The sequence below is a fragment of the Equus asinus genome, chromosome 8 (assembly GCF_041296235.1).
Source record: "Equus asinus isolate D_3611 breed Donkey chromosome 8, EquAss-T2T_v2, whole genome shotgun sequence".
Taxonomy (NCBI): Eukaryota; Metazoa; Chordata; class Mammalia; order Perissodactyla; family Equidae; genus Equus; species Equus asinus.
The window spans coordinates 26,032,953-26,055,935 of NC_091797.1; the positions used below are offsets into that span (position 1 = coordinate 26,032,953).

A 22,983-nucleotide genomic window follows, 5' to 3' on the forward strand; every position below is an offset into this window, starting at 1 on the left:
GGGAGAGTCAATAAACACGTAAGTGCACTTCAGAGATGATAACCTGAGGCTCAGAAACATGATGTTTACAATATAGGACACGTAATTATCTCTTAAACATTGCTTGTATATTTTTTCTTCTTTTTGTCCCAAATTATAAGGAAGTATTTAAAAGAAGAAGCACATAGCTACATTATATCTGTCATAATATTCTCCAGAGTCCATATTTCTATACACAAAAGTATTAACTTAAATGGGCTTTCCTATACACACACAAATGCTGTTTGAAAAAACGGTTCTTAAGAGCAAAGGAGCACAAATCGGGCTGTCCAGTGACGCACCGTCAGCACCGTCCCACATACAGCGAGAAGCATCAAAGCCACTGAGCGGTGAAAGGACAGCTCTGAAGCGCTCGGCACAAGATAAGGATGGCAAATACTTTCAGAATAGTTCTCTTTTTGTACTAAACTACCATTCTATTTATAAACATGATACTTGCCTTCTTAGTAGCTTCAAGTTCAGCCACATAATACTGAAGAATCCGCTCAACTGTGTGGTTTATTTCTATTCGAAGACAGGGAATATTCAGCTTCTGGAATCTAAAAGTAATTGAAGTTGAATAATTAAAAAGTAAATGAGAAACACACTTAAGAATTCTTGCAGCCCTAAAAATCCATTTGTTCATTCGACAAATATCTATACAGTCTTCATGCCTTGTCCCAGGATACAGTGATGAACAAGACAGGTGTGGTTCCCGCCCTCTGAGAGCCTACAGTTATCTCATGGAAAAGGTAGATATCAGTCAAGAGTCACATACATAACTATTTAAATTACAAGGGAGCTAGAAATGTATGCAACAGGGGAACCCACCAAGGCTGGGGAGTCAAGACAGACTTCCCTGAGAAAGTGACATCCAAACTGAGATTGAAAAGATGAGTGGAGAGTTGGCTTAGCAAAGATGGAGGGGAGCTCACTGACTGGCCCTCTGCCAATATTAATGCTCACATAATTCCAAATAGCCATAATCCGATAATGATTTTGTCAGCCAAATACCACTTCCACTTAGAGACTAAATGATGCACAGGAAGTACTAGAACCACAACGTCCTGATAAAAAAATGAACTGACACCAGCATACTATAGGTAAAAAGAAAGAGACAGAAGCAGAAAGAGAGAGAGACAGAGACAGAGAGAGAAATTGCCAAGAAAATGGTACCCGTCATCTGTCTGTACAGTACTGTCACTTGTCAAAATCACTTTATGTCTGTTTGGACTCTTATGATGGTCTCATGAGGTGAGGTCTCAGGAGGCATGATCCATCATCACAGAGACACGGAACTATGGCAAAACCAGATCCAAACCCAGATACCCTAGCTCTCAGAGGAGAGTGCCTAAAGGGTCCCAAACATGGGTCACGAGCCCGTCCTGAGCGGGAAGAAAACAGCTTCTGGTCCAGCTCGTCCCTCTAATCCAGGCTTTCCTGCCTCTTAGGTGAGCATGCTGCCAGGAATAGGAGGAAAAGAAGCTGCAGGGGCACTCAGCACAGAAAATGGAAAGTTTGGGGATCTACATTTAATGATAATGCCAGTATGCAGAATTAAAATATTATTGGTTCCCTTTCTAATAACAGCTATGAAATTAATCTCAAATACATTACATAGCTGTGGGGGGAACATGTGAAATAATTTCATTTTCTTATTGAAAGACTTTCTGCTACAAAAAAAATGCAATGAAAAATACTATATTTCAAATTTTTACCAGTCTATTTAGTGGTAACTGCAAGATTAAGGTTTATAAGTTTTAAAGTTTACATAGAAGAGATTCCCAAGAACATCTCATTTGAAATTGTATTTTCAGATATAAAGTTATCCCATCAGAAACTATACTGCCTAATGTATTATAAATACCTTTGAAGCAACTGAAGAGCCTGCTGAGAAGATAAGATTTTCCCAAAAGTGCTACTCATAAATGCCTGTATTTGTACCTAAAATAAAATATTAACATTTAAATGATTTGGGGCATTAAGAAAGAGATTAGTTTTAACAACAAATGACTTTCCTACAGAAGCAACGGTCTTAAACATACCTACCATCCAAGTATCTAGAACTGAACTGTCTAATATGGTGGCCACTGGCCACAAGTGGCTACTGAACACTTGAAACGTCACTACTTGGAAGTGAGATATGCTGTAAGTGTGAAAAACACACTAGATTTCAAAGACTTCGTACTAAAAAAAGAATGTAAAATATCTCAATGATTTTTATATTATGTTTAAATTATAATATCTTTAATATGTTGGGTCGAATATATTATTAAAATTGCTTTCACCTGCTTCTTTTAACTATTATTCATGCGGCTACGAGAAAATTAAAATTACATATGTAGCTTGCATTTGCCATTCATTGCTTATAGGATATTACTGACCTAAAGAATTTATGAAAGGAATGAATGTCCCTTACTAACCACATTTTTCTGGGACATTTAGAATTTCTAAGCATGTTGGTAGAGCAAGGTAACGACACTATAGACACCCAGGGTCAACAGGTGTCATTTTCCAACATTCCTGCTCTCAGAAAGCTCTTTGTCAGTGCTAAGGAGGAAGAAGTAGCAGAAAATATCTTCTGACACTCCCACCATCCCTAGCAGTGAATTCTGGACTCCTGGTACCCAACCGATGGAAGTGAAGCACTCTTGCAAATTACTTTCACTTACAGATTATATCAGTATGGTCTACTGATATATACCACATCCATTAACCAACACTGGAAAAGGAAGGAAAGTTAAAATGCTGACACCTCTTTTTAAATATTAAAAAGTTAATTTGGCCCCCAAATTTACTGAAAGCTAAAATTTGCATCTAAGACCACAGTAAAGCCTTTATAACATATAATCTTTATTAATAACTCATAAAAATAATTTAGGCATTAATTTAAAAAAAAAACCACAAGCTCCCATTGCCATAAAGATATAACTCCCAAAGCATTTTGGAAGCAAACTCCACTCTGCTCAACTAGTCAAACACTAAAAGTAATAAGTAAAATATAACATATCTTAATATTAGAGTCTACTTTTCAAAAACTGGAAGGAGGAGCCAGCCTGGTGGCACAGTGGTTAAGTGCGCACATTCCACTTCTCAGCGGGCCAGGGTTCATGGGTTCAGATCCTGGGTGTGGACATGGCACCGCTTGGCAAGCCATGATGTAGTAGGCGTCCCACAGATAAAGTAGAGGAAGATGGGCATGGATGTTAGCTCAAGGCCAGTCATCCTCAGCAAAAAGAGGAGGATTGGCAGTAGTTAGCTCAGGGCTAATCTTCCTCAAAGAAAAAAAAAACCTGGAAAGAAATCTAAGCCAAAAAGAAAAAGTGTTATTGTTAGAATTTTCGGATCTTTCTTATTTAGATTGCCCAGATTACATGTAACGTTGTTTTTAAAGTCTTTAAAAAAATAAATTAGAAAAATTACATAATTTTCCTCACCTTTGTGGCAAGAATTTCAGACTCAGGAAGTAAACAGAGTGTATTCTCATCCCTCCCTGTGTCTCCAGGACATTCTGCAGCAAAGAGGAGACCATTCCCCAGGACTAAAGCCAAGTTTACAGCAGTTTTCAGTAAGAGAGTAACTGAGGTCATATAAACCAAAAAGGTGAGAGAGAAATGTCACAGTCTCACCTGACATAATTTCTAACTACCCTTCATCCCTCTGGTGTCCCTTAAGCTCTGACACACAGGAGGAAGGTCTCCTCAGAGCCGTTCTCTAAGCTGCAAAGAGAATGTGGCCACAAAATGCAGGGCCAAGGGGAGACTGATTCATCTGCTTACTCTCTCCTCAAATCTTTTCACATTTAAAACAAAGAATAAGGATCACAAGTGTTCTCTTAGACTGGAAAAATGACATTGGCTCCTTGGCACAACAGAAATCGAATACAAATTTTAAAGTAAACTAAAAATAAACCCTGGTGACAATAGCCCTTTGGGCTTCTGGTTATTCACTGACATCTTTTATTGAATACACTCAGTTTTCATTGAAAGAAAAAAGATGGACAATATTTTGTGGACTAGCTATAAAATTATTCACACTGGCAAATATTTTTGATCAATTTGCAAGAGTAACTTATAATAAATAGTAAATATGTGAATTCCAGGACTATTGATCATATTTCACCTTTACTAAGGTAAAAATATGTATAAGTACTTACCTCTAAACCATTGATTTTTGCCATGAACTCCAAGAAATCTGTGTCAAATTCTGTCCTTCTTGGATCCAGAATGTCATATTGCTTTTTCTTGACCCCTTGATAGATATTTTTGAATTTTATTGCCATAATATCTATTCCCTCTATGGTAGAATTACCCAAGGCTGAATATGTTTGCACAATAGTTATCATTTCTGTAATCTTAAAGAGAAAAGTGTTAGTTTATTTTTAAAATGAGAAATTACCACCCTCCACTACAAGAAGCTCTTAATGAATCGCTGATTTAAAAAACAGACCAATAAACAGGCCCTCGAGTCATTTACCTAAAACCAACCAGAGGAGATAAAACGGAAGACAAATCGCTGTCCTGGTCATTACTCCTCTTAGACCGTTTAAGACAGATGACATTCTGCCACATCAGAGAGAGTTTACAACCTTTCTCAGTTTGATCACCTTGTCTTTCAAGAGGGGGAAAATATTTTGAGTAAAAGCCCTTGCAGATGTCTAAAGAGCTTCATCCCTTTGTTCTTGAGAATTTTCTAAAAATCATTTCACTGGATCACTGGATTCAAAAGCTTTGCCCTTCTTCTCGGCCCTCACTTGGCTAGAGGCTGACACTAGCATAAATTCACATCAGTTCTCCCTTTGTACCTGCATTCAGATAAAGAAAAGGCCCCAGAATCCTAAAGGATGACTGCAGTCACTTCTGACCCCCAAGAGCCCTGGGAAACCCTCATAACGAAATTTATTCAGACATGGCTGCCACCATCTCAATGTACCAACACAATCTACTTCACCAAAAAGAAATCTTTCATGTCTACTGGATACTCAGGTCCTTAATCTTCATCAGGGATTCCCCCTTTTGATTCGTGCCTTAGAGAAGAATGCCCAAAGCTCTCCTGGGCCGGCCCATTTGTCCAATGGCCAAACAGAAGAAACCTGTTTTCAGAGGAGTCCTCCAAACACCACACACCATGAAGAGAACATTACTGTTTCAGGCTGAGAAGAAAACAAAACTAAAGACAGAGCTCTCGGAAACACCAATATTCACCAAAATTTACATGGCAGGAAGATGAGGAAGAAACAAAGGACATTGTACACACTTAATCCTGTTTCCTTAGGACAGACTAACACTCAATGCAACGTCAAGTCTCCATCTACCAACACAAGGTGTATTTTAGGCACCTGAAGCTGATACACCAGACCTTCCTCACTTGTTCCTTAAAGATCCCCAACATTTCTACCCAACTCTGAGGTCTTGGCTCTCCAACCCCAACCTCAGTCCTGTCTGTCGCTTGACTTTGGCACTCGGTCATCCTGACATTTGAATCTCAGCTTTTCCCAACAGGCTCTGACTTAGCTTGCCTTTCTGACCCTCCTCTTCAACTATGTAAAAGTTCATGGGGGTAGCCCAGCTGTGGTCTCTACTGTGCCCCACTCATTAGGGGAAGCCCATCCAGACCGCTCAGCAATCGCCTGTAGGGGATTATACAAAATCCTGACCACACTTCAGGGTAAGTTTTATAGTCCCATCTTTGAGAATCTGGACACCAATATCCACCATTTACACCTGGGAGAGATGCTAGTTAGCCAAGAGATTGTTAGCCCAGGGAAGTTGGGGTAACCTAGTAATCAGGATGCACTTCAAGTGGGGCCTCTAGGGGGTGCTGCATTATCTGGTTTGGAGCCCTTGTAGCCTGAAGTTGTATTCTTAAGACAAGAGGCAGGGCTTTTCCAGAGGTAGGGCAGGGGGAGTAGCTAATGCAGCCGGCCATTACCACCCACTCCCTCTAGCATCAGGACTGCTTCAGCTGCTGCTTCACAGATCTATGTCCATTATGCCCAGCATTAGACCTGCAACCAAAGATCTTTGCTGCTAAAGGGCTAACCATTAAAGTCCAGCCCTGAAACTCTGCCAAGTGTAAAATGCACCCTGGCTTCTGGAAAAATTAAAGGTAACCCGCACCCACCCCCAGGTTTACAGTCTAGTGGATTCAGAAACATCAAGCATCTTTGTGGAAGAGGTCCTGACCAATGGGGTCTACTTTTTAATTTAACCCATGCCAATATTCTTCTGCCAGCCTGGTGGTCTAGTGGTTATGATTTGATGTTCTCACAGCCACCGCTCGAGTTCATTTTCCAGTCAGGAAACCACACCACCTGTCTGTCAGTAGTCATGCTGTGGTGACTGCGTGTTGCTGTGATGCTGAAAGCTATGCCACGGGTACTTCAAATACAGCAGGATCATCCACAGTGGACAGGTTTCAACAGAGCTTCCAGACTGAGACAAAGTAGGAAGAAGGACCTGGCCAACCACTTCCCAAAAAGTTGGTCATGAATGGCAGCAGAGCATTGTCTGATAGAGCACTGGAAGGGGAGAGGATGGGACAAAAAGAGAGCACTGGCAGGGGAGAGGATGGCACAAAAAGACCAGGAAGGGTTCTGCTCTGCTGTACACAGAATTGCTAGGAATCAGAACCCATTCAATGGCACTAACAACAACAACACATATTCTTATAGTTGGACTTTAGCCCCCAAGAAATCCCCACTGTTCACAAAATAGCCCTATACAACAGTTTCCTAGATATTGCACCAAAAGCACAAGGAACAAAAGAAGAACTTAATAAATTAGACTTTATCAAAATTAAAAACTATCTGCTTCAAAGAACACTATCAAGAAAGTGAAAAGATAACCCACAGAATGGGAGAAAATATTTGCAAATCCTATCTGATAAGGAACTTATACCCAGAATTTATAAAGAACTCTTATAACTCAACAATAAAACTACAAATAACTAAATTTAATATGTGTAAAGGATTTAAACAGACATTTTTCCAAAGAAAATCTGCAATGGACAATAAGCACTTAAAAAGACGCTCAACACTACTAGTCATCAGAAAAATCCAAATCAAAACCACAATGACATATCGCTTCACATCTACTAGGATGGTTAAATTAAAAAAGACATAATAACAAGTGTTGACAAGGATGTGGATAAATTGGAACCCTCATACACTGCTTCTGAGAATGTAAAATGATGAAACTACTTTGCAAAACAGTTTGGCAGTAACTATATGACCCAGCAATTCCATTCCTATGCATATACTCAAGAGAAATGAAAGCATCTGTCCACATAAAAATGTGCGCACAAATGTTCATAGCAGCATTATTCATAATAGCCAAAAAGCGGAAACAACACAAATGTCCATCAGTTAATGAATGGATAAGTAAAATGTGGTATATCCATACAATGGAATGGTATTCAGCAATAAAAAAGAATGCTACAACATAGATGAACCTTGGAAACATTATACTAAGTGAAAGAAGCCAGTCACAAAAGGCCAAATATTATATGATTCCATTTATGTGAAATTTCCAGAATAGGCAAATCTATAGAAACAGAAAGTAGACTAGTGGTTGCTTAGGGTTGGGTAGAGGGGAGAATAGGGTACGACTGCTAATGAGTACAGGGTTTCTTTCAGTGGGAATGAAATGTTCTAAAATTCGATTGTGGTAATGGGTGCTTGTACAATCCTGTGACTATATTAGAAAATATTGACTTGTACACTTTAAATTGGTTAATTGTATGGTATGTGAATTATATCTCAATAAAGCTGCTAAAGAAACAAACAAAAACAGCCCCATAGAAGCATGTATAAAAGACCCACTCAGTACCTTGCTCTCTTCATCACCCATATTTTCCTATCCTGGCTGGATCAGGAGGTTATACATGAAAAATAGACTTCTGGACATATCTAGGAAAAGTCTTTCAACCTGTGTAATGCCTCCACCAATTTCCAACAAATGATGGTCTGGCCCCTAAATACTACCAGGACCTAGGGAGCTGGCAAAATGGTAGGGATGTGGGGAGGGTGGTACCTAGGTGATATCTTATACAGACTGACTCCAGGGAGCCTCTGGTATGGGCTGCTCTATATGCCCTGAAAAAATATCACTCCTCCCCTGGTAGTCCTAATAAACGAATCAAAGGTCAGAAGTTTCTGACCCATGTCTGCCCAGCAAAGACATCACAAGGTTTATATACACACCATGTATACTAGCCTAGAAAGAGAAGAGGCCCATACATCCAGATATGACACAAGTACTGGGTTCTGCCAGGTATCATAGGTATTTCATCTTACACTTTTTCTCAGCCTAATACAATGGTTAAGAGCAGAGGCTTTTAAGTTCAAGCTCCACAGGTGGAGGCAGAATTGAGGTCTTGAGAGAGGTGAAAGTTTGCGATAGCTTTTGTGTGACTAGCAGAAGACTGTAATGGGGAATGAAAAAATAAGGCATAATAAAATGCAGTGATCTGTGAGTAACATTGGACGAGTCATATCAATAGTGAGACAAGAGATCTGAACAATAATACTCGACGGCGCTACATAAAGCACAAAATAACCAGAGAGGTGTGGTTGGGGGTGGGAACGGTGACTGCGTAATACCTACCTTCTCCAGTCTTTTACAGAAAGCTTCAAATTTTCCAAATATATACATTTCTGAAACCTCAAAAGATTTCTCCCCTGAGGATTCTAAAATTTGTTTCCTTGTTTTGTGAAAAGATGTCTGATATTCCTTGAATAGAAAAATGCAATCCTATGAGAGAATTAAAAGGAGGAGGAGAAAGGGTAGTGAGACACTTGTTCAGGAGTCAAAAATTGAAAAATTCTGCCCTCACACAGAACTGATCACATAGGCCCCTCAACAGGGACTGTTGCTTTTAACATTAAAAATTCAAGTTCTCTGCCTGCATTTTGAAAGGCCTGTGAAAATTAATATAGTTTTTAATTGACAACGCATTTTCATCTTCTCCATTCTCATTATTTTCCCTTAACTCTTACCCTCATCAAAGCATGACATACACTATTTGTTTTCACATTTTCAAGACTAATTAGAGCTCCTAGGAGGCCAGAAATTATCTATCAATTATCTATCTATTCAGTTGTCATCTTGCATCAGAATTCTTTACACACAGGTATATAAAACATTAAAATTGTGCAATACTAATTTATCATCCAACCATCATCATTTCTCCACAGGGAGATCATAAAGTCTTTAATGAGAGCATTGCTGAAATCCTAATATTTGACTATTGTTATACCAATGGCAAGTTTAACCAGGCTAGCGAACCTATAAGAGAGAAACAAGAGGACATTGTCACTAGGGTCCAGTAGGAATTCACTTGTCAAGCTAACATTACCTAAAAACCAAACCAGCTTTAAAAATAATGTTAAACTTTTTCAAAGCCACCAACGGCCAAGTCTAATCTTTATCATAACATCATCTCCCTGGTTTTGACTCTTCCACCTCCCTCTTCACCAAATAAAGACCCTTGTGATTACATTGGGCCCACTTGGATAATCCAGGATCATCTCCTCAACCCAAGGTCAGCTGATTAGCAACCGCAATTCCTTCTGCAACCTCAATTCCCCCTTCACATTTAACATAACACATTCACAGGTCCCCGGGACTATGGTGTGGATATCTTTGAGAAGCCACTTGTCTGCGTACCTCAGTCAGTAAATCAGAATTTCTGTGAGTGAGACTCAGGAATCCATATTTTTAACAAGTTTCTCAGGTGATTCCTATAAACATTGTTTTGTGAATAACTGGTCTGATATCTATTTCTAGCTATAACACATCCTTCCTCCTCTATCTCCAAAAGAACATCATTACTTTCTTCGAGGTCACTGATTATTTTTCACTTGTTCAACAAAAGTGTATCAGTGCCTACCATGTGTTAGGAACTCCTTGAGATGCTGGGAACACAGATAAGATCCCTACCCTCGTGGAATATAACATCTGACAGGAATTATTTTGTATTTCTCCCTTTCCACCAACCTATTCCTTCATGTTGGATAAGGTCTTGAATAACAATTCTCATTGTTTTCTCCAATTCATCTGAAAATTATTCCCAAAAATTATACAGTAAAATTTTCCTGAAAAAATTTCACATGTAAGAGAAAATAGGTTAAACTAGAATTCAGAAAAGCAAAGCTTCCATTTCTAATTCAATCAGTAAATGGCTAGCGATTTCAAGGATTTTAAAAGAATTATGAGACTAAATTGCTAAAGTCTACATGAACAGTTCTCGTTCCTGCCAATTGGTCAGTTTGCGGGAAATTATGTTTTACTCCCATGCCCAAAATTAACCATGGAGAAACTATAGAGGGAAAGATGGAATCCAGCAAATAACAATAACAACAACAAGAGAAGTCAGAAACTCCTAGAAGGATGATGGGTCATTTTGAACCTGAGGATGGAGTGAGCAACAGTGATTAAGAAAACAAAGACAGAGAAGATAATATTATTTATGACTAAGGGGACATTGTACATAATAAGGCCAAGATTAGTAAGGAATATTATCAACATTATGCCAATAAATTACAAATTTTAGACAAATTGAAGAAATTTCTCAAAAATATAAATTTATGAAAACAGATTAAGAAATAGAAAAAATAGTCAAAAAACTAGGTTTTAAAAAAATGAAGCAATAATGTGTTTGTAAAGCATATATAAGGGATTAATATCCAGAACATATAAAGATCTCCTGCAATTCAACAAAAACAGAACAAACAAGCTAGTTCGAAAAGGAGTAAAGGATTTAAATAGACATTTCTCCAGAGAAGATATATAAATAGCCAATAAGCACATAAACAGATGCTCAACCATCACTAGCCATTAGGGAAATGCAGATCAAAACACAATGAGATACCACTTCACATGCACTAGGATGGCTATTATGAAAAAAGAGAACATAACAAGCATTCGCAAGGATGTTGAGAAATTGCACTTCTCGTGCCCTGCTGGTGAGACTGTGAAATGGAACAGCCACTATGGAAAACAGTTCGGCAGTCCTCAAAAAGTTAAACATAGAATTACCACATGATCCAGCAATTTCACGTCTAGGTATATTCCCAAAAGAAATGAAAACAGAGACTCAAAGAGATGGTTGCACAGCCATGTTCATAGCAGCATTACTCACAACAGTCAAAAGGTGGTAACACAAATGTCTACCAACAGATAGATGGATAAACAAAATATGGTATATCTATACAATGGAACGTTAGCCATAAAAAGCAATGAAATTCTGATACAAGGTACAACGAGCATGAACTTTCAAAACATTACGCTAAGTGAAATGGGCCAGACACAAAAGGACAAATACTGTATGATTCCACTTATATGAAGTATCTAGAATAGACAAATCTACGGAGACAGAAAATAGAATGGAGATTACCAGAGGCTAGGGAAAAGGAAATAAGGAGTTACTGTTTAACGGGCACAGAGTTTCAGTTTGGGAAGATAAAAATGTTCTGGAAATGGGGTGATGATGCTTGCACAGTACTGTGAATGTACTTAACACCACTGAACCATACATTTGCAAATGTTTAAACGAGGGGTGCTGGCCAGATGGTGCAGCAGTTAGGTTCGCACATTCTGCTTCGGCGGCCCGGGGTTCACCAATTCGGATCCTTGGTGCAGACCTATGCACCACTTGGCAAACCATGCTGTGGCAGGCATCCCACATATAAAATAGAGAAAGATGGGCAAGGATGTCAGCTCAGGGCTAATCTTCCTCAAAAAAAAAAATTTTAGGGGCTGGCCCCGTGGCCAAGTGGTTAAGTTCGTGCACTCCGCTGCAGGCGGCCCAGTGTTTTGTCGGTTCAAATCCTGGATGAGGACATGGCACTGCTCATCGAGCCACGCTGAGGCGGCGTCCCACATGCCACAACTAGAAGGACTCACAACGAAGAATATACAACTATGTACCTGGGGGCTTTGGGGAGAAAAAGGAAAAAAAAAAAAAAATATTTTTAAAAAAAGTTTAAAATGGTAAATTTTATATGTTTATTTTACCACAATTTAAAATTTTTAATGATAAGAAAAAGAAGCAATAATTTAAAAATCTTCCCACAGAAAATATCAAGTCCAGGTGACTTAGATGAAGTCTATCAGGCTTTTTTTTATACAGAATTTTCAGTTGTATTTTTAAAATGCAAACACAACAAAGATTGTCTTTAAGTCATTTCATGGCTCTATTTGTATTCAGCACTTGATCTTGAGCATCTGCCTTTGCTTTCACCATCTCAACAAGTTCCTTATGTCGTTTCAGGTAGTCCTTTTTTGTCCTGCCAGATACTGTTTCTGCTATTTTTCCCTCATCTTTCAGGTGTATTTAGTGGACTCATTTTCAAAGCTTGTTCCAAAAGCTTCTGTTCTTCTCTTGTCCAAGAGGTGAAATCTATGCGTGGACTTGCAAATTGTTCTGAAGGTGGTGTACTGTTGGCTTGAGGCTCTACTCCACGTAGTAGGTCATCTTTTTGAGGAGGGTTAAGTTTCTGAAGACTATTTATTGCCAATAAAATCTTTGGCAGTTCTCTTGATTCCAGTGTTCGTGTAATTGGCAATAACTTCCCATCTTAAGTTTGTTCCAGCAAGGAAGAAGCTCACAGCTTTAATTAGTAATTGCAGATCAATTCTCTTCTGACCAATTTCCACCTTTCTCTCTGCTTTCTTAGATGCTTGTCACATACAAGCCTCAACTTCTTCTTTCTCTTTTCTAATTTGCTTGTTGATTTCTTCTATCAGTTACCAGAGTGGCCCTTCCTACTTCTTTTGTGGATGATGTGTTTTATTTAAGGACAGTAAGATTTTTCACTTCTTCCATCATTTTTGCCTGCTCTATCTTCTTATCAGAAAAGTGATTCCAGGTCTTCCAATGAATTTCAAAGTTTTTGCCTTTCCCTTTTTTTTAAATGGAGATATAATGGCCCTGTAACACTACATTAGTTTCAGGTGTACAATATAGTGATCTGATACCGACTTTCTCATTTAATGGCTTTTTTTCTGGACATCTTTTTCCTCCTTTGCCAATAATGCTTGTTGTCTAACTTACTCTTCTTTCTCTTTAGCTCTAATGCAGCTCATCTCTGTTTTTCTTTAGCTTCTTGCTCCTTCCGTTTTCCTTCTGCTCTAGCTTTCTTCTCCACTTCTTTCTTGGCTTTCTCTTTTTCTTTGAATTTTTTCATCCCTGCATCACAGCTATATGCATTATCAACTGATGTTCTTACTCAGTTCATTTCGTCTTTTTTCCATTGCGCCCTTGTTGCTCTGTTCTGTTTTTAAACTTCTCTCCTCCCACCATAACATTCTGCTTTTTTTTTCCTCTTCATTTAAACAAGAAAATTCTCTCCAAGAATAGAAATATCAGAAAGAATAAAATGCCTCTTTGTCGTCAAATGATGAACATTCTTTTTATTTGACTATCTGGAATTCCTTTCAAATACTGAGAAAAACGCTTCTAAGAAATTGTCCTTTGCTTCACTTTTAGAAGGAACTGAGTTACCAAAAGCAAGATCTACACAGTTAACTTCTCCTCTTTTCACTGGACGTTTCATAAGCTTTAGTTATGCAAGTCAACTAGCCATTATCTCGGTTCACCAGCTGCTTTCAGTGACGTTTTAAAACATTGCTTTATGAGCGGCCTTGGTCTGTCTCTGTGTAACTTTGTATCTTACATGGCCAAGTTCAAGAACCACAAAATGATTCTGATTCTTCCATCTTTGGGATCAAGTGTTTTCAGCATGAGAAACTATCCTAACTGCAATTTCATTTTCTATTTCCTCTGACAACTCTTTCTTACGCCCCACTTCCAGAGGTCAGTTCATGGTGATGGCAGCACTCAGGGCCAGCCCTGAGAGCACAGCGGTTCACGTCCTGGGTGGAGGGTACTGAGTGTCTTTTCCGGCTCTACCTCGCAGTCCCAGCCTCATGTCTTGGCTCTAGAAAGCCTAGGAATTAGTGCATGAAGACAGCCAACAACCACTTCCTGATGGAGCCTTCCTCGTGTGGTCATTTCCTTCAGACTTTAAAAAAACAGATCACTTAAATTTTCTAAAAACTTTTCCAGAGAATAGAAAAAGGGGAAATACTTCTTTCCTCCTTCTTCCCATTCATTGTAAGACCCCAGTCTGAGAAGGACAGGATGAGAAAGGAAAATTACTGGCTATCTCCCTCATGAATATAGTTGCAAAAATTTTTAAACAAAATTGTAGCAAACTGAATTTGAGTGTTCAAAAGAAGATAATTACACCATGACCGACTTGAGTTTATCCCAGGGATATTAGGATAGCTTCATTTCAGAAAACCTAAAAATGTCATCCATCACATTAACAGATGGAGGAGGAAAATCTTATAAGCATCTCAATAAATATGTGCAGAAAAATTTTTTTAATCCATTCATAACTTTAAAAAATATCTCCTAGTACTAAAATTAAGAATAGAATTTACTTAATCTAATCAAAGATACATTTAAAACCTATGAAAGCATCAGAATGAATGGGGAAATGTTAGAGACATTTTTTTCCAAAGGAAGATCAAAATCAGATGCCAACTATCACCATGTCTACTAAGGATGTATGGCTGTCCTATGCAATGCAAAAAGGCAAGAAAATGAAATTAACAGAGGCTGGAGTGAGAGGTGGGGGCCAGAATATATGAAATAGCACACAACAGGTGTCTGATACAGGCAGCCATGGAGAAGATGAGGACTAACTTATGCCCTAAAAGGAGCACCAAATATAAACGAAAGTAGATAATTTTAATGAAGTTCTCTTTATATGCACATGCTACTCTCTACAATGTGTTTTTAAAGTTAACATGTTTTGTGAACGAACAAAGTAGACAAAATTGGGCCATATGGTGAAAGCTTTACTTTATGAAAATAAATATACTTATACAAACCTGAATTTTCTTTAGTACGACTGGTGTTTCCTGATCCCACACATGGTTAATTCCTCCATCAGTAATATATGCTTTACATGCTGTCACCATTTGATTTGTTACCTAAAATAAACAGGAGTACAAAATAACTACAGGCAAAGAGAGAAATAAAATTCATTTAATTTTTAAAAATCACAAGCATAAAATATGATAAATAGTAAACTTAGGGAATGAATTAATCACAGATTATTAAAAACAAAAAATAAATGCACTCCAGTCAAAACAAAGAAAACGCAAAGTCACATTTACCTGCTGCATTTAAGTCAAGGTCACTGGGGCCATAAATTTCAAACTCAACTATATTTTCCACTTGTCTATTTCTCCTCTAATTAGTGGGACTTGATTCAGTCCAAGTGTGATTCTTCACCATGCAAACTAAATATAAAGTTAACCACTTCTCACATCCCCAAAAATAGTGAAAAAAAAAAAAGCCCAAGACAGCTATTTAAATGGTCAGGAGGTTAGATCAAGATAGCAGGCTGTCGCACAGAAATTTTAGAGAACTCCTAAAATATGGAAAGCACACAGGATCAAATCTACAGGGGAAAAAAAAAAAAAAAAGACTAGAGAAAACCAGAACCCAGCTCTGAAGAAGGATACTGTGAAGGTAGAAGGTGGAACAGTCAAACAGCTGGAAATTTTCCAAGATGAGAGACAATGTGAGGTGACCCTCAATTGTGACCCTGAACAGTGAATCTGGATCAACTTGCACAGCAGGCAACAGTGACATATGCCAAAAGAACATAGCCGTGGGTATGAACCACAGTTTTGGAGAGGTGTGGCCACGCCCCAGACAGCTCCTGCACCCCAAGAGGACATATCAGAGAAAACGCTATGCACATTCCCCTCCCAACAGAAAGTCCCAGCCCTCCCCGACAAGAGTCAGATTACAGCAAACAGAGCAGGGAGGGAAATTAGGAGTCTCAAATGCAAAGATGGGCGGACAACCAAGAATTACCTCACGACTGGAGAAAATGAACACGGCTACAGAGGCATTAAACTCAACAAAGAGGAAATATAGAAAAGACATATGTAAAATCTTTCAAACTTTTTTTAACTAAATAAATTTATGAGAAATATATGAGAGGATTTCGCATGATGAAAATAAAACAACTAAGAACTTGGAATTTGACATTTTTATTGTCAAAATAAAAAATTCTGTTGGGAACTGACAAGCAATTGGATATAAACGAAGAGCAAATAAGAGAGCCAAAGGTCAAAGAACAAAGATGGGTCAAAAAAAAATGTTAGGAGAAAAGAAAAGTTAGATTCCAGGGGAGAGAATAATCAAAGTCAAAAGAGGAAAACTTCCCAGGAACGAAGAGAGACTACGGTCTTTGGATTAAAACAACCTAGTGAGTATAGAAAAGATAAATATAAAAAGAACCACATCACTTTGAAACTTTAGACATTCAAGGATCAAGGAAAAAAATCCTAAAAGCTTTCTGGGAGAATAAAACAGGTTTCCTACAAAGGAAAAATAATCGGATTAACATCAAATTTCTCATCAGTAATACTGGATAGTACATGACAATATCTTCAAAGCTCCAGGAGAAAATTATATTGAACTTAGAATCCCAGTCAAACTAATATTTGAGTGGTAGGACAAAATAAAGCTATCTTCAGACATGCAGGAATTCAGGAAGTTCACCACACATGGACCCTCTCTAAAAGAACTACTTGAGAATTTTTTTCAACGAAAGAAATATGGAAATCACAAAACAGAGGTGATCAAAGAAACTAGCAATACTTAGATTTTAGTCTGAATACTTGTTGATTCATATGCCGAAAAATATTAACAATAATATGGAACTAGAAATCTCAATGTGGGACATATGCAACAGGGAGAGAGACAAGCGACAGGGAAGAATCCTAAGGTTCTTGCCTCCTTTAGGGCATAGATAACGATGTAATTAAACCTTAGATTTAAAAAAAAAAAAAACAGTTGAAATGTGACTGTTACTTTGTATATTTATGTTCTACTTGAATCATTTACAAAGCAATTCTATTCATGTGTTTCTTGGATGTTTTTTCAAATTAGTTAAAGTAATTAACCATACGGCGCTACACAGGAAGACATTACACAAAGCACAGTGCTGTTGGGGGTAGCTGAAGAAGCACTGTTAATAGTGGACACAATTCTCAGCTCTTAAGCAAACCTATTTGAATGAATACATTAGAAAATCACCAGCTACATTTAAACAAAAAGGCTGAGGGCTTACTTCCAACAAAGAGAAAGATAACCCTTCAATTAGGTACAACTGACTCCAGTCAACACCTTTCTTTTCTTGTCCACAGGAAGCACTAAAATCCAGAATTCTGAGAGACACCCACACTTCCCATTTCCCCTCTCTGGATCAGAGGGAAAGCACTGTTAACTTTTTCACGTGGTTACTTGTGTGATTTCTTCCCTTGGAAACTTACCTTGATAAACAGTGAAGTCATTCTCTCTGAGGTATTATAATATCTTGACACACTGTGAATCATCCTGATGGCATTAATCAAATTTTGTATTCCATGTGCCATGGAAACCTAAAATTGAAATATATTAAGTGAATTCCATCATATCTTTATAGTTTCAATAGCCAATATCTTTTAACATTCAAACTCTAAACATACATAAAATAGAATAACAGTTTAATCTTAAGGTCATATTTTACTAAATGCAACGTGGTATCCCAAACTGGATCCTGGAAACAGAAAAAAGGAGATCGGTTTTGACAAATGGACCGAGATAACGCAAGATATTAAAAGGAGAGACTGGGTGAAGAGAATTCTGTACTATTGTTGCAACTTTTCTGTATACATCTAAACTTACGTTTATTTAAAATAAAATTTTAGAGGTGAAAGTGATTTCAAAGACCACTAGTTGAAGCTGCTCTTTTTAAAGATGAAGAAACTGATACCTTGAGGTGTAAAGTGACTTACTTATGGTCAGAGAGCTTGTTAAAAGCAAAGATCAGACTAGAAATCATGTTTGCTTAATTCAATTCACCTTTCAGCAAACCTACTAAGTGCCACCAGGTTCTGAGGATATTGGGAGAAATTCGAGTATAGGGAATCTATTCCGGAGGAGGTCACAGCAGACGGGAAGGGACGCACACAAACAAGTGAGACAAGTAGAACCGTGCAGAGCAACAGAGATACAAAACAATCGCTAATGTATATTGATTGCTCACTATGTGCCTGGCACTAGGCTAAGTGCTTCACATATTACCTTAATCCATGTTGGACATTTAAGGTAGGTTTGATTTCATCAGATCTAAAACATCACTAATTATAAGAGTGTGCTATTTCTTTACCTGCTACTGAGAAAGGAAAAAAATGCCCAAGATGGGGAATCTAACTCCAATTGGCTATACCCCCTCTGTGAAGGTAAGCACGAAATAAAGAACCCATGGAGAAAAAGATAGCAAGAAAACTTACCTGTCCCATCTTGCTCCTAGAGAGGAAGGGAAAATAAACTCCCCTGAGAATTTGCATCACAAATCACAAATCACAAACTAACGCTACCCCTCACGGAGAGAACTAATGATCTAAGATAGTGTCAAGTCACATCCACAATGATTCATAAAACTCAACTGCCTGTACGGTGTGCTCTGAGTACAGAGATACTAAAACGTGAAAAAAAAAAAAGTGCGTCTTAGACCCTATAAAACAAAGTATTATGATTATTCTCATTTTGCAAATGAGAAAATAGAAAGGAAGGGAAGTTAATGCCTTGTCCAAGGTCCCACAGCTGAAACGTAAACATAGTTACGTGCCTGAGATTTTGACAACCTGCTTTTAACCATGATGTAAATCACAAGGAAGGACAGCTAAGGTCAATGCCATTCCCGCCCTCAAGGAACTTGCCTTTTAATCTCTAGGACAATATAAAACGTATAAAGAGATTTTTTTAATGGTGATGGAATAAATAAAACCAGGAGGAACAACCACTAGTGTATTATATGCCCCAGTATAAGGTGTAACTAAGACATAATTAAATCAATTTTATGTGGCTTATGGAAATTGACATCATTACTTTGTAGTTAACTTTGTATGTCAGAATTCATATTATATGCGTTATCTGTAGATCAAAAACACTCTAATAAAAATATGCCTAGGAGGAGTCCCTTCCACCCTCAATATGGCAAGTCTACAAAGTACCCCTAACCCCAGCGAAGAAGGCTGACACTGTATCAAATGGGTCCATCAGGAAAATGTCCTTTATCCAAATTTTCAACATCATTATTTGTAACAGTAGATCCTTGAGCAATCAGTTCTTACTTATCTACACATTTCCAGACATTCTATATATAAAATATATAACAGTAGATATGCCTAAAGTGCAATACCAGGATGGTAAAATGAAGCATTAAACATAAAACTTCTGAATGAGAAATGGAAGCATAAGTCCTCTGCAATTTTCCTGCTCAACTAACAGTTACAAATTAAACAACAATTGCTGGCTACTTTTAATAAGAATAAAGAAAATGAGGAAAAAAGAATTTTTGAAACTATACAAATAGTGGGTGTATGAGGGGGAAGCAATTCTATGACTCAATTCTACCAGTACTTCTTTAATTTGAAAAGATAATACTTGAAACATTCCTACATCAGAGAATATGAAAAGCTCAATAACAACAAAATAATGATAATAGTAATAATAATAAGGTACATCCGTGGCTAAAGCAATTGAACAAAGTTTTTAAATTACTAGGATGAAAAGAACACCAGAACTAAAAGATCTGAAAATCATATGAATTTAAACAAGTCTTTTGAACCAAGAAGTTAAAATTAGTATGCCTTAAAATTTAGAGGTCTTGATAATAAAAAGCATTGTTATCTTTCTTCCAAGTTTTTTTTATAATGAAAAGCTTTAAATATATAGAAAAGCACAGAGAATAGTATAATGACCACCTACACCCATCACTAGATTTGACAATTGTTAACATTTTGCTATATTCACTTCATCTATTATTTTTTACATCAAGAGCTACTTGCAGGTACTCCTTGTAGAGTAGGGTTTGGGTATAGGTGTATTTAGTATTTGCATCTTCAGCTCTTGTGAGTAACCCCAAATGCTTGTGAAGTGATAATCCTAACTTTTCTCAGGCATGAATTTTAATTGCACATGTTGTAAAGCTGAAATCAAGTCACTGAGCCACTGAGTGAGCCAAGCAACAGCCATATTTCTCCATCACCATATAATTTGATTTTCTTTACTCATGGTCATGTACACAGAAACACCTAAGAAGTGATATAAAATGTTCTTATGTGGAACAAATTTTAAAAGTTCCCAACAAAAGTCCAGTTGCTGGTACTAGGAGTAAAAGTGAACAGAGAGGGAAGTTTTTAAAAAGTCATAAATCTTTGCAAACAATAACAAGTTTTAAATAAATTAAAGTCCATCATCTAATTATAGAATCAATTACAAAACTACTTCTGAGAAGTCTTCCTATCCTCTCTCATGGTGCTTCCTCCTGGAGGGTGGATTCCCACGTGGCAGTACGAACCGCACCTGCCCAGGACTCAACCCCACATCTTTCCCGCTCCATCCACATTAAACTCCTTAGCTACAAATGTCCTGTTGGAATGGCTATAAACTGTCCCTAAATGTCCCTCTTCTCCAAATCTCAGTGATACGGGAGATAGACTCTTTCCCTTTCCCTGCTTGTAGGATGAAACTAGCATTTACTCTTCCCCCAAAATTTTGGTCAACTAAGCCATATGGTCAACAGTGCCATGTATGTGGAGGATTTGACCATCTCTCTGAAAATTAGAATGGAGACTGCTGAACATGTGTAGCAGACACTAACATAAACTATTTTGAGAGCCTTTTAACTTAGAGAATACCTTGAAGAAGCAGCATAGCGAAGTGGGAAAAAACACAACACATAATGCCACAGAGTGCTGGATTCAAATCCGGTCCCACCACGTATAGGTGTAGAAATGCTCAAACTCAGTTTGCTAATCTTTAAAAAGAGGCTTGTTTGCAAATAGAAGGGAAATGTATGGAAAGCATGTAGTACAATACCTACAATAACCTTTAATCTTTTAAAATATCACTCTCTAAGCATATCTCCTGCCTAAAAATGATCCACAAAAAGAGGCAACACTCAGTCAAAATTGGGAAACACTGCCCTAAGTTCTCAACAAATACTAACTCCCACTAAATTTCCCTGCCTTCCTCTCTCTATCTAAAGGAAGGACAGTTTTGGGGCCGGTCTGGTTGCATAGTGGTTAAGTTCTCACACTCCACATCGGCAGCCCAAGGTTCGCAGGTTTTGATCCCGGGCGCGGACATAGCACCACTTTTTGAGGACCTCCACACTGTTTTTCCCTAGGGACTGCACCAATTTACATTCTCACAAACAGTGCACCAGAGTTCCCTTTTCTCCACATCCTCACCAATACTCGATAGCTCTTTTCTTTTTGAAATTGCCATTCTAACAGGTGTGAAACCTCATTGTGGTTTTGATTTGCATTTTCTTGATGATTAGTGATGTTGAGCACCTTTTCAAGTACCTGTTAACTATTTCAATGTTTTCTTTGGAAAACTGTCTATTCAGTTCCTCTGCCCATTTTTTATTGGATTGTTTTTTGGCTATTGAGTTGTATGAGTTTCTCATATATATTAGATATTAACCTCTTATCAGATATGTGGTTTGCAAATATTTTCTCCCATTCCACAGGTTGCCTTTTCATTTTGTTGATTGTTTCTTTTGCTGTTCAGAAGCTTTTCAGTTTGATGTAGTCCCATTCGTTGATTTTTGCTTTTGTTGCTTGTGCTTTTGGTACCATGTGCAAAAAACTGCCAAAGCCAATGTCAAGGAGCTTTTTACCTATGCTTTATTCTAGGAGTTTTAGAGTTTCAGGTCTAACATTTAAGTCTTTAATCCCTTTTGAGTTAATTTTTGTGAACAGTATAAGATAGGATTCCATTTTGTTCTTCTACATGTGATTATCCAGTTTTCCCAACACCATTTATTAAAGAAACTATCCTTTCCCCACCAAGTGTTCTTGTCTGCTTTGTCAAAGTGTAGTTGGCCATATGTGCAAGGGTTTATTTCTGGGCTCTCAATTCTGTTGCATCAGTCTACATGCTTGTTTTTATGCCAGTATCATACAGCTTTGATTACTATAGCTGTGCAGCATAGTTTGGATTCAGGAGGGGTGATGCTTCCAGCTTTGTTCTTCTTTCTAAGGATTCCTTTGACTATTGGAGTCTTTTGTGGTTCCATGCAAATTTTAGGATTCTTCTTTCTACTACAGTGAAAAGTTTCATTGGAACTTTAATAGGAATTGCATTGAGTCCATAGATGACTTTGTGTTGTATGGACATTTTAATAACATTCATTCTCCCAATCTATGAACATGGGATATCTTTCCATTTGTTTGTGTCTTCTTTAATTTCTTTCATCAAAGTCTTACAGTTTTCAGCGTGTAGATCTTTCACCTCCTTGGTTAAATTATTCCTGAGTATTATACTGGTTTTGATGCTATTGTAAATGAGATTATTTTCTTTATTTCTTTTTCAGATGTTTTGTTGTCAGTGTATAGAAACATGACTGATTTCTGTATGCTGATTTTGTATCCTGCAACTTTACTGAATTCCTTGATTAGTTCTAACAGTTTTTTGGTATATGTACATGTATATGTATAATAGCACATCTGCAAACAGAGAATTTTACTTCTTCAATTCTGATTTTGATGCCTTTTATTTCTTTTTCTTGCCTAATTGCTCTGGCTAGCACTTTCAGTACTATGTTGAATAGGAGTGGTGAGCATGGGCAATCTTGTCTTATTCCCAATCTTAGAGGAAAAGTTTGCAACTATTCACCATTATGATATTAGCTGTGGGTTTGTCGTATATGGCCTTTATTATGTTGAAGTATGTTCGTTCTGTACCCAATTTGTTGGGAGTTTTTATCATGAGATGATGTCGCATTTTGTCAAGTGCTTTTTCTGCATCTATTGAAATGATTATATGATTTTAATCTTTCACTCTAGTAATGTAGTATATCACATTTATTTGTGT

The 22,983-nt window shown here is 37.6% G+C and overlaps 1 protein-coding gene and 1 pseudogene across 2 annotated transcripts in view; both read right to left on the reverse strand.

The window, feature by feature from the left end:
- DNAH8 (dynein axonemal heavy chain 8) overlaps positions 1-22,983 on the reverse strand; it is a 263,980-nt gene that overhangs the window by 229,689 nt on the left and 11,308 nt on the right. For both annotated transcript variants that reach the window (XM_070514986.1, XM_070514987.1), the window contains exons 6-11: positions 17,385-17,492; positions 14,922-15,023; positions 8,625-8,771; positions 4,175-4,372; positions 1,886-1,962; positions 479-578 (exon numbers count right to left, since the gene is read on the reverse strand). In XM_070514986.1, coding sequence (XP_070371087.1) covers positions 479-578; positions 1,886-1,962; positions 4,175-4,372; positions 8,625-8,771; positions 14,922-15,023; positions 17,385-17,492 — 732 coding nt within the window. The remainder of the gene's footprint in view (positions 1-478; positions 579-1,885; positions 1,963-4,174; positions 4,373-8,624; positions 8,772-14,921; positions 15,024-17,384; positions 17,493-22,983) is intronic.
- On the reverse strand, positions 12,202-13,813 carry LOC106824500 (dnaJ homolog subfamily C member 2-like; annotated as a pseudogene).